At 41.5% G+C, this 18,541-nt stretch overlaps 2 protein-coding genes across 5 annotated transcripts in view; one reads left to right on the top strand and one right to left on the bottom strand.

The window, feature by feature from the left end:
• GPR155 (G protein-coupled receptor 155) overlaps window positions 1-1,379 on the top strand; it is a 46,895-nt gene extending 45,516 nt beyond the window's left edge. For all 4 annotated transcript variants that reach the window (XM_084643664.1, XM_084643661.1, XM_084643662.1 and 1 more), the window contains exon 16: window positions 254-1,379. In XM_084643664.1, coding sequence (XP_084499790.1) covers window positions 254-476 — 223 coding nt within the window. In that variant the 3' untranslated portion in view covers window positions 477-1,379. The remainder of the gene's footprint in view (window positions 1-253) is intronic.
• A 3,057-nt stretch (window positions 1,380-4,436) lies between these two features.
• Window positions 4,437-18,524, bottom strand: SCRN3 (secernin 3). The gene is made up of 8 exons (XM_084643587.1): window positions 18,447-18,524; window positions 17,769-17,940; window positions 16,707-16,888; window positions 15,625-15,824; window positions 14,635-14,847; window positions 10,842-11,004; window positions 10,290-10,470; window positions 4,437-7,867 (listed from the first exon to the last, which is right to left on the bottom strand). Exons 2-8 carry the CDS (start codon window positions 17,937-17,939, stop codon window positions 7,712-7,714), a joined length of 1,266 nt encoding a protein of 421 aa, XP_084499713.1. The 5' UTR covers window position 17,940; window positions 18,447-18,524; the 3' UTR covers window positions 4,437-7,711.
• Between the last annotated feature and the right edge of the window lie 17 nt (window positions 18,525-18,541).

The following is an 18,541-nucleotide window of genomic DNA, read 5'->3' as shown; positions in this document are numbered from 1 at the left end:
GGTTCTATAAAGTTTATTTTACAGGCATAACAGAACTTTGCATGCATTTTGCTTTTCATCCAGACGTTTAGGAAAAGGTAACGAAATGTGCATGCCCTTAACATACAGAATTAATAGGTTCTCTTCTAACATACTTTTAACTTTCATGCTGTCTTTCCTTGTTTTCCCTGTATTTTTCCTTGCCTTCCCCCATCATGCAGTGGTGATAGCAGATTTACAGAACATATGGGTGAATCATTCCTTTGACATACAGGTGTGGTGCAAAGACCTCGACTGGCATCTTCTTTGGCTGTGAGCTGGTGAACTGGCTTATCCAAGTTGGCCTTGCTTCTGACCGTGGTGAAGCTCTGATGTACGGAGACAAACTGGCAAAAGGAGGAGTCATCCAGCATATTACCAATGAATTTGAATTTCAGGATGAGTACTTGTACTACCGTTTTATTCATAAGAGATCCACAGTGACTGAAAGCCACTGAACTGGGCATGTATTCAGAGCGTAGGCAACAAAGGGCAAGTTTGTCCTTCTCACCTGCCCTCACCACTGAAATCTAAAGCATTTTCTTTCTTATGACACTTATCGAATTGGGTGTTCTCACTTGTAATGCTGATGAAATTTGGTGGTTCTTGTTCCACCAAAAGAAAATGTGTAGCAAATGGCCTGCTTTGAATGCTCACTAATGAAAAAATCTCTGAAGTAGGACGCTCACAGTTCAGTTATTTTTCCAGTTTGAGCATAAGCAATATAAAATGATTCCCCACCCCCAATAAAACTGCACTTAGCTGCTGATGACGCATACAAAACTTCAAAGCATTCTATGTTAAGAATATTTCCTTCTCCTGGAGAAATCCTGAGCTCCCATTTAAGTTAATGGGAGTTTTTTCCTTTGACTTAATGGGAGCAGCATTCGCCCCTGTTACTTAGGACCCTTGCGTAAAACCAGGAACTCTGTGTTCAAATTTTAACTTCTCAGTTTATGCTGCTTACTCCTCCCTTGAAGAGAAAATCCTCTGATTGTAATGACGTTAATTGCTGTGAAGATGATCATGATGTCAAGGGATTAGAACTCAGGCATGAGCAGATGAACAATTAACAAAGATCCTGGTTTTATACAAGTTTACCAAGTCTTAAAGAGAGGTTTTTTAAAAAAACAACCAAGCCAAACAAAACCCTAGAAACATCACAGAATATAATGAATTCTAAGTCGTTTGTTTTCCAAAGATTTTCTCTTAGGTGTTAGTACAGGGGTGGGCAAACTTTCTGACCTGAGGGCCACATCTGGGTGGGGAAATTGCATGCAGGACCATGAATGTAGGGGGTTGGAGTGCAGGAGGGAGTGCAGTGCCCAGGAAGGGGCTCAGGGCAAGGGGTTGGGGCAGAGGAGGGGTGCAGGGTGTATGAGGGGGCTCAGGGAAGAGGGTTGGGGTGAGGTTGGGATGTGCCCTGCGGGAGGGGGCTCAGGGCTGGGATGCGGCCTGTGGGAGGGGGCCCAGGGCAGGGGTGCAGGGAGGAGTGCGGGAGGGGGCTCAGGGCAGGGGGTTGGGGTGCGAGGTGCAGCAGGGGGCTCAGGGCAGGGGGTTGAGGTGCGAGGTGCAGCAGGAGGCTCAGGGCAGGGGGTTGGGGTGCAGGAAGGGTGTGAGGTGCAGCAGGGGGATCAGGACAGGGGGTTGGGGTGCAGGAGGGGTTCGGGGTTTGGGCTCCGGCCCAGCACCGCTTACCTGGAGCAGCTCCAGGGGGGCAGTGGCATGCACTGGGGCCAGGGCAGTCTCCCTCTGTGCGCTGCCCTCACCTGTGGGTACCTCCTCCGAAGCTCCCAATGGCCGTGGTTCCCCATTCCCGGCAAATGGGAGCTGCAGGGGGAGGTACCCGCAGGTGAGGGCAGCACACAGAGCCACTCCCCTCTTCCCCCCCTCCCCCCGGGCCACAGGACTTGCTGCCAGCCGCTTCTGGGAGAGGCATGGGGCCCACAGCACCATGGGGGTGGCAATCCCATGGGCCAGATCCAAAGCCCTGAGGGGCCGGATCTGGCCCGCGGGCTGTAGATTGCCCACCCCTGCATTAGTAACTCTGCACACAGTAATTAGCAAATTATACCTTCATCTTCAAATCCTAGAAGCAACTGCAACTCTTGGTGGGGTGGTAGATATTTAGTACCTTTCCAAATCAAACCCAAAACTTTGAACAAAGCATAAAACCTTTAAACTAGGTGTAATGACTTTGATCCAAAGAATGATCCAAAGAATCCTTGTTGAATTTCTGAATTTGGTTTTAGAATATCTAAGGATTTTAAAATTACATTGTCTTTATCAAAGCTTTATCTCATGGGTACAAGATAATCAAATTCTAGTAACCTCCCTAAAATGTTCAAATAGTTACTCAAGTACTGTATGTTATATTCATATCTAACTTGAATGCACCAAAAGGAGAGTTTGAGTCCATGTTATCTGTAATAGTTTGAAATTGCTAAAGCAGAATCCTGGAGTATGGAATAGCCCGTTTTACTGCCCTTTTAAAACTGCAACAAGAGCGCTAAGTTGCCATAAAATTCTAATCATTAGTGTAATTGAAAAAACAGGAACAAAATCTGCTTTGTTTCCTCATCTGGAGTAGCTACATGTATACATCAATTTTCCTCAGCCCTTTTATTTTTAAAGACACAGATTTTACTTTACCTTTTTATGTGGCCATTATCTGCTAGTAGTAAGAATAAAGACATTTTAACAGCATAAACCACAATACTTGAGGAAGTGGCTTTACAGTAGCTACAATTTGGATGTTGCACCAAATGCATGCAAGACTGATGCTGAGAAAGCAATTCCTTTTTGCTGTCAAATATATACAGTAGTCTTATTGCACGTTAGTCTGCTGTGTGCATTGATGCAGACAGTGTCCTACTGTATGCTATACAAACTGATGTTTTCTTTTTCCACAACAAAGAAACTGACATTTGTAGCAGGCAGTGGATTGGCATTATCCATGAGTGAAGTGGATGGTATACTTTTGTTACACTGAAACAGCTGAAAACAGCTGTGTCAAGCTATTTTGGATGAATTATAGATGTGTGTATGTTAAGAGTAGAAGCAATTAATATCTCTGGCTTCTGAATGTTGCTACTTCTCAATAAATCTATAGTTATTTTATCTTGTGGTTCTGAATTTTTATTTATTGTAATTTCATGGGTTACCTCAAGAGGCCAAACTCTGTAGGGAATACTTTTATCTCTTTGTGAGGGGCTTCTCTTCCTAACACTAGAGACTTGGGAATCCTAATTTTTGCCATCTTTTAATTCCACCAATGCTGCTCTTTAATTGGCTGGAGGGTTTGCTGGTGACTGTTAATTGATTTCTTTCAAGTGGAGACTATTGTTCTGTTCTCCTACCTGAGTTAATGAGGTGGCCAGTCTAGCTGTGAAATATTTTAAGTGACTCAACTCCTGTTTATTGGCTTCCTAGATTTGGTGAGTTCTCCATTCAAGAAATTGGCCTGTTAAAGTACTGAATATGCCCATTATCAGCTTAATAACATGGCGTCTGTTAGACTCTTTTGTATTTAAGCTTAGTTAATTATGGGTGAACATCCGTTTTGGCAGTATCCATACATAATTTGGCAGAAGTTGGACCAAATTGCAGAAGGATAATTCAAATATTCCATAGAATGAAGCACTGAGCTCTAACTTTTTTCTTGTATGTTTGTAGCCCTTACCAAAGGAAGCAGTGGAGAAATGGGGCATTTGTACTAGGTTTCACAATAGAAAAATATTAGATAATGTTTTTCAGTGAATTGTTTGTAAATAATCTTCTGCCCCTAAAGTTTGAAAATTAAAGTGAGTGTGTGGGGGGAGGGGTCTCTAAACCAAATATGTGCAGAGGTTGCCCTCTAGCGGACACTCTAGCTTTCAGTTGAATATAGTTCCTTTTCTCCTTCCCTTATATTTTGGCCAGAATCTTGTCTGAAAGAACTAAATCCTAGGGTCCATGACAGCAAAATATAATAATATCACTTCACCCACCTCCAGAATCTAGCACACCATCTACACTATATATCACTTTAGGCCAGGAAGGGGAAAGCATGTTAGAAAATACAGGGGAATAGCTGAAACGTCACTGCCCTGTTGGACTCTCGGCTGCACACATAACAGGACATCTCCACTCATTATGATCAAGTAGGAAAGTAATCCAATTTATGACTTGGTATAATGTAGTGGTGAATCAAGCACTATAATGTGAAAAAGTACAGTTCTTACTTCACAATCCTACCCACCACAGTCTTGGTGACTTAGGCTTGAGCTAAGTTCTGACCCAACAGCTTTTTTCAGCACCTGAGTTTTATCATTAAGCTGCCCATTCAAGTGCCCTTCTGGGAGGTGTGACAAGATCACAGCCCAAAGTGGTACGGCTGCCAAATGGCTCGCTGTCGAAAACAGACATTCAGTAGGAGCTGAGGTGGAACACAGCAAATCACTTTATTCAAAAATATCCTCTGACAGTTTATGAACATTCTTTGTATTACTGAACCTTCAGGAAATCTTGTGTTTTCTATGTCTGTGCTAGCAGAGTCACTGTCACCTTAATCAAACTTCTATAGAAAATGTTTTACCTACTGGCATTACTCTTAACATCTGTGATTGCTAAACCTAAAAGTCTGCATGTAAAACTTATCTTTTCAGTTTGCTTTGTATACTTGGCAGCACTCCACTCAGTTTCAATTTCAACTTTTGTTTGTGGGCTCTTTCACACAATGATGATGGAAAGGATATAGTTTACAAAAGAGCAACACTAGATTTGTAAAACTACAAATCAAGGTGTCTGGCAGGTGGAGTATCTGAAATAACTTAGTTCTTGAAATTGACTACATAAAGATGATCACTTTGATGGAGGCAGGGGTGATACAAAGTTGCTAGAGTTCTATAGCTCTTTGTATAACTACTACATACTGGATTCTTGATTTCATACGAAAAGGTGAGGACTCTAAGGCCTTGTCTACAATGCCAAGTTTTTTTTGACAAAAGGCAACTCAGAAGGCCTTGAATAGACGTATGTAGAGACCAAAGAAGGAATAAGGGTAACATGATGCACCCAGTACTTCACTCTGTTGACATTACTAGTGTGTGATAAAACAAATCAGTATAGAGCCATTGGAGGGAGAGGTGACCTACTCTCGGGACCAGTATGCATTATACATCAGATGTAGCCCCTACACTCTCAAAAAAACTGCGTAATCACCTGATCAACATCCTATACAGCAAACAAGAAAGATTAAGAGTGAGCTCTCAAAACTGGATACTCTCATAAATTTCTCCTGCTGATAATAGCCCACCTAAATGGATTTGTCTCGTTACAGTTAGTATGGTAACCCCCATCTTTTCATGTTCTCTGTGTGTGTATATATATCTTCATACTATATTTTCCACTCCATGCGTCTGATGAAGGGGGTTTTAGCCAACGAAAGCTTATGCCCAAATAAATTTGTTAGTCTCTAAGGTGTCACAGGTACTCATTCTTTTTGCTGATACAGACTAACACGGCTGCCACTCTGATACAAAACTATTGTAAGGCTTTCTGGAGGGTCTGTCATAGCCAGAATCCTGATCACAATTTCAGACCCTCTGTTTAATTTCTAGGATTATAAAAAGTGTGTTGATCACTTTCAACAGCTTCTTGCCATGGAAGTGGTGTTATTTCAAATACTTCACATTGTGGGGGAAGGCTCAAGTCGTGTCCGCCCCCCCCCCCCCCCAACACACAAACACTTAGCAGGTGGTATTCACAGTAGTTGTAGGATAAGAGGGTTTCCTCTGCTTGGATTTTTCATGCCACTACTAGTGGCTTTTCCTCCTAACACAGGGAAATATTACAAGAATGTTTTCTCACAGTATTTTGCTGACTAAAGTAGGTGTTGGTTGCTAAATAATTAGATGTTAGTCTATCTCTATACAATTTTAATATAGATGAAGAATTGCAATTGGAAGTGTGACCTGCACTCTATTTCTATTACACAGACTAAGTTATAGGCACAGAAAAGCAACAGTTTTAAATGGAGAAAATATACAAATGGGTAGAGTTCTTCAAATTTACCCAGGAAAAGTGTTTGGTTTTTTTTAAAAAAAATACTTGTATAAATCGATCTGATTTCTGTGCTAATACGGATTGCCTGATGTATTTAATGTGTTATTACCTGCACTTACTAACCAGTTACAGAAAATTTAAACTGATTTTTAGTATGCCAGTAGTATCACCAGTTATTTTATACATTCTATACTTCAGATACTTTTAAGTACTTTCTCTTTTACAAGTCTTCCTTACCTTTAGCTTGATTCTGTATGAATGAAGTCAGAATCCTGCATTTATCCTTCCAGTCTCTTGCCATGAATACAAAGGTAATGTTACAAATTGATCATGACTTTAATATAGGATCAAGGATTTAGCTTTGCTTAAATCACGCTTTAATAAATTAGCAGCTTTGGCAAGACAAGTTATGAATAACAAGGCATTCATCTAAAGAAGAAAAGTTTAGTCTCTCTTTTTAAAACTGTCATGCTGTAAGAGTAGGCACACTTCAGATCTTTAAATACTCAGACCTATTATTCATTGTACTTGTGTGTTTTAAACAGATGATTCAATAAAATGATTGTTACGAAAAACAGTCCAGTGCTGTCTTGAAAAGTGCACTGGCAGAATTAATTTCAAAGTAATCAGAGAGTAGTACATAAAACCAAAACACTTCTTTCTAAATAAAGGTTAGCAAACATATAAGGATGCTAAATCTTAAATGTTTTGTGGTAACTGGCAGGACATTTTGTATTGCTAAGATACCAAACACTCATTACCTTAATGGAACTTGAAAGTCAAAGCCATTTTAACACATTTCAGTCCAACTTACTTATTGGAAAGTTGAAGCTGTAATTTGGTTTTAAAATGGCAGATTACTTTAGACACACTCCTACTCAATGTGTTAATTTGAAGGTTAACTTGTCATTCATGCATTGCCACTTGCACAATTAAGTGTAAAGTACATATATCCTATTAAAGTAATACTAGATAGACTATAGCTCAATCCTAGCGTACAACTGTCATGAAAACTCTTACTGCTGACAAGTAAAATATTTTTCTTAGTGTGGCAATTGTACAACTGGAGGATTATTAGCAGAGCGTTAAAATAAGTATTGGTGCTGCGATATTTGTTTTACAGGAATAAATTAACCTCAAAGGATAATGATACATAATAGTGGCTTCTCCATTTCAGAGAGTTCTCGCTTGTCCATTTTAATTCAGGGAGTGAAATTATGCTGTGATGATCAACTTGAGTAACACTTTTTGAGTATAAAATCTACATGCATATTCATAGAGTGAGTTGTTCAAAACCAAGATGCACCGAATGAAAATCTTAATCATAAAATAACCAAGAATTTCAATACCTACTAGGCATTTTAATATTTAATTGTTAATCAAGTTGGTTCTTACTGGCATTTCACCTAGTTGTCATATTCTTTATCTACAGCCAAGTGTCATTTAAAGGCAAAACTATTCCCTACCTTTGAAAACATTACTTATTTGATCATTATCAAAAGCCCGTAGGCCAGCATATATAAGATGCTAAACACCTAATCATCAATGGAAAATGACTTGTCCAAAATAAGATTTGATCCCTAGAGCCATACAACTACAAGGGATCATGATCACCAGGACCAAATTCCACTGCATTTGATTTATACTCTTAAGCATATGTGTTGATTTCCTCTTCCACACACTGTGAAAAAAGGTTAACAGCTTGGTTAACATCAAGACATCCATTTTGCAGGATTGATTCCATCTTGCTAATTTTCTCTTTCTCCAACTTCCGTATCTGTTCCAGCATCTCTTTACCTTTATCCTACAAAAACAAAAGAACACATTTTCGAATGAAACTCTAACAGCTCTGTACAGTTTAAAACAAAGTCTTGCTATAGTCAATCATCTTTCTACTTAAGCTCTTATACCTGTGCCCATAACAACAATTTGTGATAGTAGTGGGAATCAGTGCTGTCCAGTTTGTGTAGGTTACATAGTGTTCTTGCTCAGATGCTCTGTCCCTTATACAGTATTTGTCTCATCTACCTACAAGTTCCAAACCTTTTGTGCGAGGGGCTTGAATGGTAAAAATGAAAAGTTCTTCAGTGCTTTCAGCAGCAAAACGTATTTGTGCAGAAGTGCCTTTTTAGAAATGGGTGTGTGTGTGTGTAGATTCTGAATAGCCCTGTCTTTGGATGGCATCTATTTTTGGACCAAAAGTTTAAATAAATTCTAGGCTCTACTTCAACAAAACCAGTGACCTTTTAGAAGTCAGCAACTAGCCTCCTTGCTCCACAAAAAATAGGCAATTCTGCTGATGAGGAAAACTAGGGCCTGTAATTCTCGAAGGTAGTTCCAAAAAGGAAAGCTGTAATGTAAACGAGGATTGTGTTTTCACATCATAGTCTTGACTCACTCTGAGCAGCCTTAAATAAAACAGTGATAAAAGCTTGAGCCCTGTCTAGGCTACTGTCTTGCCCATTGTTGTCATCAGCTTATCTGTGCTGATGGAAATTAGGGCTCCCACTCTAAACACAGCCACAGTGTGGCAGAGCTGTATGTTGTACTAATGCAGTAAGCATGCTTTGAAATCCTCATCTGTGGTTGGTGTGCTGTACTGCTCCGCTGCTTCAAGTTTCTTCGGAGGATGCATTAGTGGGACACTGTCTCCAGGAGCTACAACTGGAGCCTGACTAGAGATGGTATGAAAAGGAAGGGAAGACAACTGGGCTTAGGAGTTAAAAACACCAAAGAGAGGAAACAGAAGAGTCAGGACATTCAGAAAAATGCTTGGCCTGATGTGACATCCTTGGGAGTTAGACCAAAGGAGCTGGCAGGAGTGATAGGGAGGGCCCACCCAGAGAGAAGCCAATCACACTACTCTTGGTAATAAATACTCCAGGATTTCTATATTTAGCATCTATTTTCCAATAATACTTGGTGAAAACTAGAGGTCTTCATCTCCCTCAGAATCAAAACATCCCATAATATTCACCCCCCCTTCATCATTTTAGTCGAATTAGCTAAGGTAGCAACACCTGCAGTGTCTTCCCACAGAGGGGGCTGGACTAACTCATCGACCACCTATAACCTCTAAAATCATGTTCTCTCTCCCACTTACCCTGCTTTCAGTTTGAGTGGGATATTAGAAGCAGAGCAGTGGTCAGAGGAATGTAGTGCTTCCTAACTCTGTATTTACACAAAACTGGCCTCCCTGCAGCTCCTCTCCACTCCCCTGCCATGTCCACTGTGCTACCTAGCTACAGCTTCTCCCATAATCTGGCCTGCATTGCTGCAGCTGCTCAGCATGTGCCTGCTCGGTAGCTGCAATTTTAAAACCTCCTTCCCACCCATCTACCTGTTGCTGCTCCCATATACATTGCTCCAAGGAGTGCACCAACCCAGTGTACTTTAGACCTGGTTCTATCGGTTACAGGGCTTTATACTGAAATCCTTCCGGTGAGTCTAAGCAGACTCCAAACCTCAGCCTTTTGGTAACTGGTGAGCCTCATATTGGCCTACATATACCATTGGTCACAGCCATTTATGAAAAATACGCTAATATTTATTACAGCAAGTGCATGGTACCACTAGCTAATTTAAACTAAAATCCTCATCATTCAACATGCAATCTGGAGCTCAGGCAGTACCATCGCAAGCTATTATGATATTAACTCAAAACAGTGCTGAGCACATTGATGCACTTAATCACTGGTGTCCAACGTGGGGCATTCCAAGGAGACTTACGAAGAAAAGTCTGTGACTTTTAAACTGAAGTGTTTGAATCAATCCTGTCGCTACAAGGAAGTGGTAACAGGCACCCCAACCCCTCCCTTCAGACCCAAGAGCAGCACTTGTGATTGCTGGGAGTGCTCTGACCAGGGGCCATTCCTTCCATGCTGGGGCTGTTCAGTAGTACCCCCAAGGTCTGGCTGGTGCAATTATAGGAGTTGAAAAAAGAGTAGTCTGGCCTGCTCCATTCCAGGCTTTGAGAACCCTAGGCTTAGCAGGACAGAAGTTTGACTGGCTGTGCCTGAGCCTAGGGAAATAGTTGAGGGATTGATGGTGGCTCTTTGGCATTTCTGAAACGTGTGCATACGAGAGGCTGAACAGATTGCCCACTGGTGCACTACATAAATATTCTTTACCATCCAACAAACTGGAGCCTTAAACAGTATCACATCTGCAAACCATGAGTGGAGTGAATAACCCAAATCACCACCTTGCACTGAAATCGAACATACCTTGAAGGTTTCCATAACCACAGCAGCACTTTCATGTTGCTTATAGAGCTCATGTCTTCGATCTGGCTTAGTCAGAAACCGTGGTTTCTTCTTCACTGGATCATCATGACCAAATGTTGGTGAGCTGGTTTTTAGTAACTGAGTAATATTTGGCACAAAAATAAAAGGCTTAAAAACAGATCTAGGGAGAGGAAACAGAACACAGATTCATTGATATAGTTTTATTAAAGGTACAAGCAGAACGCAATGCATCATTGTATTTTCCTTCCATTTATCCCCTCTACTTCCACTGGAGAAAGGCTTCAAATAACTCTTAGCCTTGTTTTAATTACTCAGATAAAATGTGTATGAAGTCTCCCCACATTTTCATCGATGTTATGTATGTACGTAAAGGAGTAATGAACCCCTAAATTATGACATGCATTTGGCTCTCACTACATTTTGGGACTTGTTTTAAAATAATAAAATGAAACTAATAAGCAAGTAAATGACACCATCTTATAACTTAGAAAACATTCGCTAACTTTTCATTTTAATTAGTTATTGTATCACCTGTCAGGGTCTGGAGTTCCTGTAAAGAAATGAATACAAGGGAAATTAGGCTCCTGAGGTAGAACGGAGACCATACTTCCAGTTGTCATAAATCCTCCTTCCATATTAATGCCACTCTCTTTATCCCGAAGAATTTCCATCATTGTTTCAGAAGTTATATTGCCTGTTTAAGATACAAAACAATGAATTTACAAACAAGACTAGTAGCGACTAAATACCAGCTACTCTAGAACTGCATGCTTTACTCCTCACATTTTTTCAAAGGTAATGTTCATGTTAATATGCTGTGTTGGCAAAAAGACCAACTGGTGCAAAACAAGGGATATCAGACTAGCTTCTTACACGGTAGTTAAAAACATGAGAGGGACACTTTTTAGCTCTGTCATGAAAGCAATCAATCCTTCAGCCCACATACATAGTGGAATAAGCCACATGTTTAAAATAGCAAATAAGATTACTGTTTTATTTTTATCTTTTCTGATAAGTAAATGACAATGAGATATTGCATTTATGACTCAAGTGCTATAACAAATGTATTTTGGACTTCCAAAGTATATGACAAATAATAAGCCCAGCAAACAGTTCAGATAAAATAACTTTTCAGATGAAAATTCATAGTTCAAGATTAAAGACTAAACTTCCTAAATGCTGTGTGGGAGTTAAGCAGACAAATCACAGTATTGCTTACTGGTATTATCTATGTACAAATCCCACTAGACTGCTTTGAAAATGTAAAACTAATGACAACTGTATGTGGATTTCCTGTGCACTGCTTTGAAAATGCAACTCGAAGAGATTAAACTGTTCCTTACTATTTTACTTCCCAGGTAATTTATATTTCAAGATGACCAGCTGAAATGATGCACTAGAGAACAATCAGTTTTATATCTTGAATGGAATGGAACCACACTAACGTAGCCATTTGTGAAGGGCTATGTAATACTGATCAGCAAGCACCAAACTAAAAAAGGCAAACTTGAGTTCAGCATCCTTGTGAAAATAATTTTCTTTCTGAGACAGGGTGAATGGAACCCCTTCATTGGTATTGGCTGTTCTTGTGAAAATTCTAAAAGTAAATTATTTTAAAGTAGTTAATGTTCAAATGCTGTCTCTGTTTTTTATATACTGTAGTGGTTTATGTGAATGCCTAGTGATGTACTGCCAATATTTTAACAAGGGCACCTACAGACATTTTTCCTCCAAATGCAGTACAACAGGTGAGCAAATGCTAATATAAAAGAGAGGAACCGCTAATCTATTAATTGTTTTTTCCATTTTAAAGGGATATTGGCAACTCAAAACCTCCTACTCTTGCTATGTTTTCCTCATACCATCTCTCAGTGGATTAGGATTTCTAGTTTAAATGGCCTTGCCATTTCTAGTTGAACTAAGAAAATCATGAAGACTGCTGCTCAGTGAGAAAACTTAAGCTGACTTGTCTAAGTTTCCCTGTAAATGATGCAAGTTGCAACCCATGTTGCGCTTCAAGTATTGCACATGGTTAATTAACCATGTGCACTCTTCTCCACTGTATGGGCGCAACAGGCTGAAGGAAGCCAGCAGGAGGGATTCATCACAGTAAATGAAGGAAACGAAAGAGAGGAGGCAGTTTTCATATTTGGTCAAGGTCAGTCATTGCAAACCAAGATTAAGTGCAGGTCAGCAGCTTGTCCAGTAGGCACAATGTATTAAATTTCTCTTGTCTAGATCAGGTTTTTGATTCTCCTGGGTTCCCCATATAGTCTCTCAGTAGCTACTTTTAAAATAGCTATGATATTTATATTTGTAAAGTTTCTCCACACACCGAAGATCAGTAGACTGGAAGACTTTTTTTTTTTTTTAAGCTATTGGGAGAAAAAGCTTGGAAGGGTAGAGTATGATAACTATGCCTTTGTTTCTGCTCTAAATTAAATAGCTTTTAAGGCATGGATTTTTAAAAAAATCTAAAGGAAATGAAACTATACCAGGCTGATAATTTGAATACCTAGGGTGATTTAAAAATGGCTGAGGTGAATGCCTGAAAATGGGGATTTCAGTGAAAATGCTGACAGAACCTTAAAACTTCTATAATACAGGTATTAAGTATTCAGAACCTGCAATTCCCAAAATGGATGCAGGATTTACATGATCACCAGAGTAAGATATCTATAGATAATTCACTAGCACGCAGTGAATAAGTGCTAAAGCTGGGGTGACCGAGCTCAAAAAAACAAAAAGCACCCAGGGATGCAATTTGATTTCCGTTTAGATTAATCATTTCAAATGCAACAGTGAATCCAGATGCTATTTTGAGATATATGCAACACAGTTAAAAGCTGCCAAATAGAAGCAGTTGGAAGAGAAGTAGTAGTTTCTCTCTGCATAAACGTGAAAAAAGTCATGTGAATAAGTTGGTAACTAAGAATTTCTTCTGATAATGCTGTAAATTCCTTTATCCTGCTTTCAGATAGGGTGTTTTACTGGACTATATAATTTTAACAGTAACATTTTTTAAATCTATGTTTTTAATATGAGTATCTTCAAGTCCAACCAAAAAAAGGTTAGATTAGGCAGAATGACTTCATATTCATATGACAATAGTGTTCAGAGGTGGGTTCAGTTAGGCACTTGTACTAATATAGGCCTTCCCCCAAGCTCTCCCAAGCTTGTATAAATGGCAGTGAATTTTTGGAAGTCTGCTTTTTTTCTGCCAAGTAGGTGGATGGAAAATAACCCATCAAATATTCCAGAACTAGTCAGTCATCAGTCCTTGCTGAGCACAGAACAAGATAGCCCTCGCTTGGTAAGCCTATAGCAGGGGTGGGCAAACTACAGCCCACGGGCCACGTCAGGTCCGTCAGATGTTTTAATCTGGCCCTTGAGCTCCTGCGGGGGAGCAGGGTCTGGGGCTTGCACCACTTCAGCTGAGAAGTGGGGTCAGGGCTCCAGGCAGCTCCCGGAAGCAGTGGCATGTCCTCCCTCCAGCTCTTAGGTGTAGGGGCAGCCAGGGGGCTCTGCACGCTGGCCCCGCCCCAAACGCCACCCCTGAAGCTCCCATTGGCCGGGAACTGCAGCCAATGGAAGCTGTAGGGGTGGCACGCAGAGCCACCTGGCTTCGCCTCCACATAGCAGCCAGAGGGGGAGACATGCCGCTGCTTCCGGGAGCTGCCTGAGGTAAGCGCCACCCGGAGCCTGCACTCCTTACCTCCTCCCATGCCCCAACCTTCTGCCCCAGCCCTGATCCCCCTCCCACCATCCAAACCCCTCGGTCCCAGCCCGAAGTACACTCCAAACCCCTCATCCCCAGCCCCACCCCAGAGCCCACCCTGCCAGCTGGAGCCCCCCAACCACCTGCCCAAGCCCAGAGCCCCTTCCCATACCCTGAACTCCTCATTTCTGGCTCCACCCCAGAGCCTGCACCCCCAGCCAGAGCCCTCACCCTCTCCTGCACCCTAACCCCAATTTCACGAGCATTCCTGGCCTCCCATATAATTTCCATACCCAGATGTGACCCTCGGGCAAAAAAGTTTGCCCACCCCTGGCCTATAGGTATGGCTGCAGTATTAAATGTTTAATATATAAAATTTGTTTGATTTCTCCCCACCCAATTGAGAAAAATGCAAAAAATATTAGAAAACTTAAAAATAGTGAACAGCCCTTAAAAATCCAATCACTCTAATACTGTCTTCAATTGAATTATTATTGAATTAACCCAGTGTATGTACCACAGCAGACATTTTAATCGCTTGAATTAAATGGACACTGCATACTAAATACTTTGTTTGATTTGCTATAGTCAAATAATAATGGGTACCTTTGTGTTTATTCAGTAGCTTATAGCCTTCACAGTATCTGCCCCTTGAAGTTGTCATTCTGGCAGTATTTACGTAGGAATATATGGCAGCAAAATCAAATTCTTTTTCACCATCCCACCAGCCTTTGCTCTTAGCATAATCTCTCATTTCAGGATGTTCCCGATCGATCTTGGTTGTTATGGAGAGCTGGTTGGAGATATTCCGCACACCCTCTGTTTGTAAAGTGGGGAAAGAGATCATTTAGTGCCTTTTATGCAGTGATTTATCCAGTATTTTATTTGTTTACATTTAGCTTACTGAAATGTATTTTATATTTTACAGCTTTTTTGAAGTTCTCATGTAACCTGCTGAGTTCCCCTGCAGACCTGGGAATTTTTTGGCTTCTCTCTCTTTCTCCCCCACATCACACACATCCAGGCCATATCCAAATTCTGCTACTGCTTCATTCTCTGCAGCTCTGATATTCATTTTTATTTCCATTCCCACAGCCAAGTGTTTTGTTCAGGTCCTCGTTATATTCCAGCTCAACTACAATACCGGCCTCCCAAACAATCATCTTTCTGCCCATCAATTTGATCCGCTCACTCCTCTTTGAATCCTTCCCGTGGCTCCATGTCTATTATCGCATCAGTTTTTAAACATCTTTTCACCATCCTTAAAGCTCTGCATAATTCTGCCATTCTCTTGTCATGCTTTACATTGCCCATGTTCTCTCCTCCATCAGTGTTTGCTTGCACGTTCACCTCTGTGGCCCGCATATATAGTACAACCTCCTTGAGCTCATCCGTAAGCCCCTACTCTGCCTACAATTAAGTCCCTTCTAAAGACTGATTTCTGCTATTGACATGAAAGCAGCGTGGTACACACGTACCCAGAAGCTAGCTGGATCCCCCACATCCTAATGAAGCAGTTAGTATATGAAAAGCAGGGAATTACTAATGCTGTTGCAGTGGGAAGATTTAAAATCCTAATGAAGAATGTTACCCTACCTTCTATTTTCTCTGCTGCCCAGTATTTTCCTGAAGTCTCTAGTACCCAAGCCTCCTTTCTATCAGCTATCAGAAAACTGTTATGGTAGGTAAATGCCATGTGACTCTCCATACAGTTTCCTCCTTGTCCATATTTTTCTAGCAAGTCAACCATGACAGTGAGGGCATTTTCAGCTGTATCCGCTCTTTCGAGTCCAAGTCTAAAACAAAATTAAGATGTTACCTTTTGTACTTATCTTGTTTTAGAAGAATTCTTAAACATCAATATTAAAGTTCAATCTGAACAGTGAATACTGTGGTGGGATGTGTCCCTGTCTAAACCAGAAAGGGATCAGACCCCTTCACTGGGAAGAAAGGAGGAACCTACCTGAGCTCCTTGTTAAGCTGCTGGACTGTATATCTGATTGGCTGTGCCTCCTTCCTGGGAGAGGATGCAATAAAATGGAAGTGTGCAAGGGAGGAAGAAGGGTCCTAGGAGGTGTCCTCATTCACCCCCCATTCCCAGGTGGGAATTAACTGCCTGCTCTGAACTAAGAAAGAAGGGTTTAACTATTGGCAGAGACTTCTACCATACTAAGACTAGTTTGTTCTTAATTGCTTGTTTCTGGCCAACTGGAAATTGGCAAAAAAAGAAGCTGGCCTTTCTTTGTTTTTGTACATTTGTTTTATTTGAGGATCTGTGGCCAAAACTGTGACAGAAAAAGATTTGGGGAAGAATAATTACAAGGTATGACCCAGACCCCTCAAACTGCAATTGTGTGCTTGTGAGAATTTCAATTCATAATTATTCTTTAAAATAATTCTAGTAGTACTGATAAAACAATTTCTAATATCTTCATTTGCACGGTCCATGTTAATGCTTCATCCACCTCAAAGATTCACAATGACTTTAACAGCAGTTGGAGCTGGCCTTTCTTCCTAGAAGTGTTCATATTTTAACCAAGAACAGAACAGCAGAGAAGGCAGGGTCCTTGCCTTCAGAGATATGTTCGTTTCTATATAAAAAAATGTATCTGGGTTATAACCTGAAACCAAATTCAACATAGTATATTTATCTAAATACAACTAGAGTATGTGCCAACCTGAGAAGGTCCATGCCTAGGAGTGCTTCATTATCACAGACTTCTTCTCGTCCCCACACTGCTTCATTCCCAATGCAAACTCCATGTTCATTGGCTCCCATTTCAGCACCCCATATCCAAGATGGACGACTCAAAACAACCGCATATGTTTTTTCTGCTTGCTCAATTTCTATATAAGTGCACTGCAACATAAACCAGGGCATGGGAAGTGTAATAAAAAATCAAAATGCTACTTAATGAATGCAGGGCCTGAAAGTTCTCATTCTGCTAGATTTCCTTTGTGACAGGAGCTTCCAACAATAACTAACAAAATCATATCTCTAAATTCCCCCTCTTCTCCTTATCCCACAAAACCGTAGACTATCATTAAAACCCCCAAATTCAATAGAAATACATGTATATACTATGTAAGTGAAGTAGTATAATTAATAAAAACAAGCTCTCTTTAAGGGTTCTCCATTCCTAATTTGCATTGGAAGACAAAATATCTGGTTTCCTATTCAAGTGATTAAAGGGATACCTGCACATACTTTGGATCCCCAAACTCTATCTATTTTAAAATAGCTCTCCAATCAAGGTCACAGGGTTGTTAAACATAGCGAGGGAGGCAGTTTAGCTACACATTTCAAAAGGCCCGCAAACTAACTTCTATGCTGCAGGTAGATAAGGGTCTAGATTCTCTGCTGTAGGAGATGTTGGGTATCTATAAAATAAACTAATGTGCTATTACCAGCAACCTTCATTACAAAAGGCCAAGCATTACTTACAATGGGACCCACAAAAAGTGGGTTTACAGTGAGTCAAATAAAAGAGGGTCCTCAAAAGCAGAATCTGAAGGGGTGCACTGAGCTGACACTCACTGCACTAAGTCAGTCGGTATTTCTGATGGAGGGTTATGATCCTGCTGTGCTAGTACACAGCAATACAAAACTTACACTATTTTACGTCTTGTGCTTGGCCAAACATAGGAGATTTTTTAAAACTAATGTTTAATTCTTTACTATTTTTATTGTATGGTGGGCAAGCACCCTTAGTTTCTGTTCAAGAACACTTTGCTCTTACCTCAAGCTTGTCTCCTGCCTTATGAGAAGCAGCAGGGAAATAGACTACCTCTTGCACTTCATCAGAGGGTCTATCTGAATTTTTTCCAAAAACAACCCGGCTGCCAACTGTTGCTGGAGGCAGCGCCACAAATGTGTCACAGGAGCGAGGTGCAGTGGTTCTTGAAGCCATCCTTGAAATAAATAATAACGTACAGGAATGCACTTAAAATTCAGAGCTGGGGGTGCTTCCCAGACAGGAACAGGGGCCCGAGCGCAATGACGGCATTTCACCGAGGCGTGGAGGCTGTCACACAGGTAGCTGAACGATTACTTTTTTCTGGAATAGGTCCCCGAAACACAGACTTAGAATCCACCCCCTGGGCAAGAGCGGACGTGCAGAATGGTAACTAGGGAGCCGCTCTCTTGCGGTACCGGGACGTGAGGCCGCGTTCCCTGCCCCGGGGCTAGCAGCAGCCCCCCCGCCCCATCGCTACGGCAGCGCGGGACGCTACTGCAGCCCCAGCCGGTCTCGCTGTTTCCCTCAAGAGGGGGCGGGGAACCGGGATCCCGTAGGGCCAGGCGCGCCCAGCGGGCAGGGGTGTGGGGGGGAGGGGCAATACAGGGATCCCGAAGGGGACCCCCGGGGCGGGGCTACGGGCTGTCAGGCCTGGGCGGGCGGGCTCAGCGCAGGTCTCACCTGGCGCACGCGGGCCGCCGCCCGACTCCGTGTGGGGGCAGGTGTCAGCCCGCCCCGCCGCCCGCAGGAAGTCCCGCCCCCTGCCCCGGAAGCTC

The sequence above is a fragment of the Lepidochelys olivacea genome (genome assembly GCF_965140295.1).
Source record: "Lepidochelys olivacea isolate rLepOli2 genome assembly, chromosome: 11".
Classification (NCBI taxonomy): Eukaryota; Metazoa; Chordata; order Testudines; family Cheloniidae; genus Lepidochelys; species Lepidochelys olivacea.
Note: the sequence above shows the minus strand (reverse complement) of the source record. Positions and strands in the feature narration are given on the sequence as shown.

Bases quoted from the DNA above. Each gene is read 5' to 3' on its own strand.
- SCRN3 (XM_084643587.1), bottom strand. From the start codon at position 17,939: ATGGCTTCAAGAACCACTGCACCTCGCTCCTGTGACACATTTGTGGCG. The intron at 15,825-16,706 runs GTTGGCACATAC...ATTTTGTTTTAG, and splicing joins CTAGGCATGGACCTTCTCAG to ACTTGGACTCGAAAGAGCGG. The intron at 14,848-15,624 runs GTAGGGTAACAT...CTTTACAAACAG, and splicing joins GGCAGCAGAGAAAATAGAAG to AGGGTGTGCGGAATATCTCC.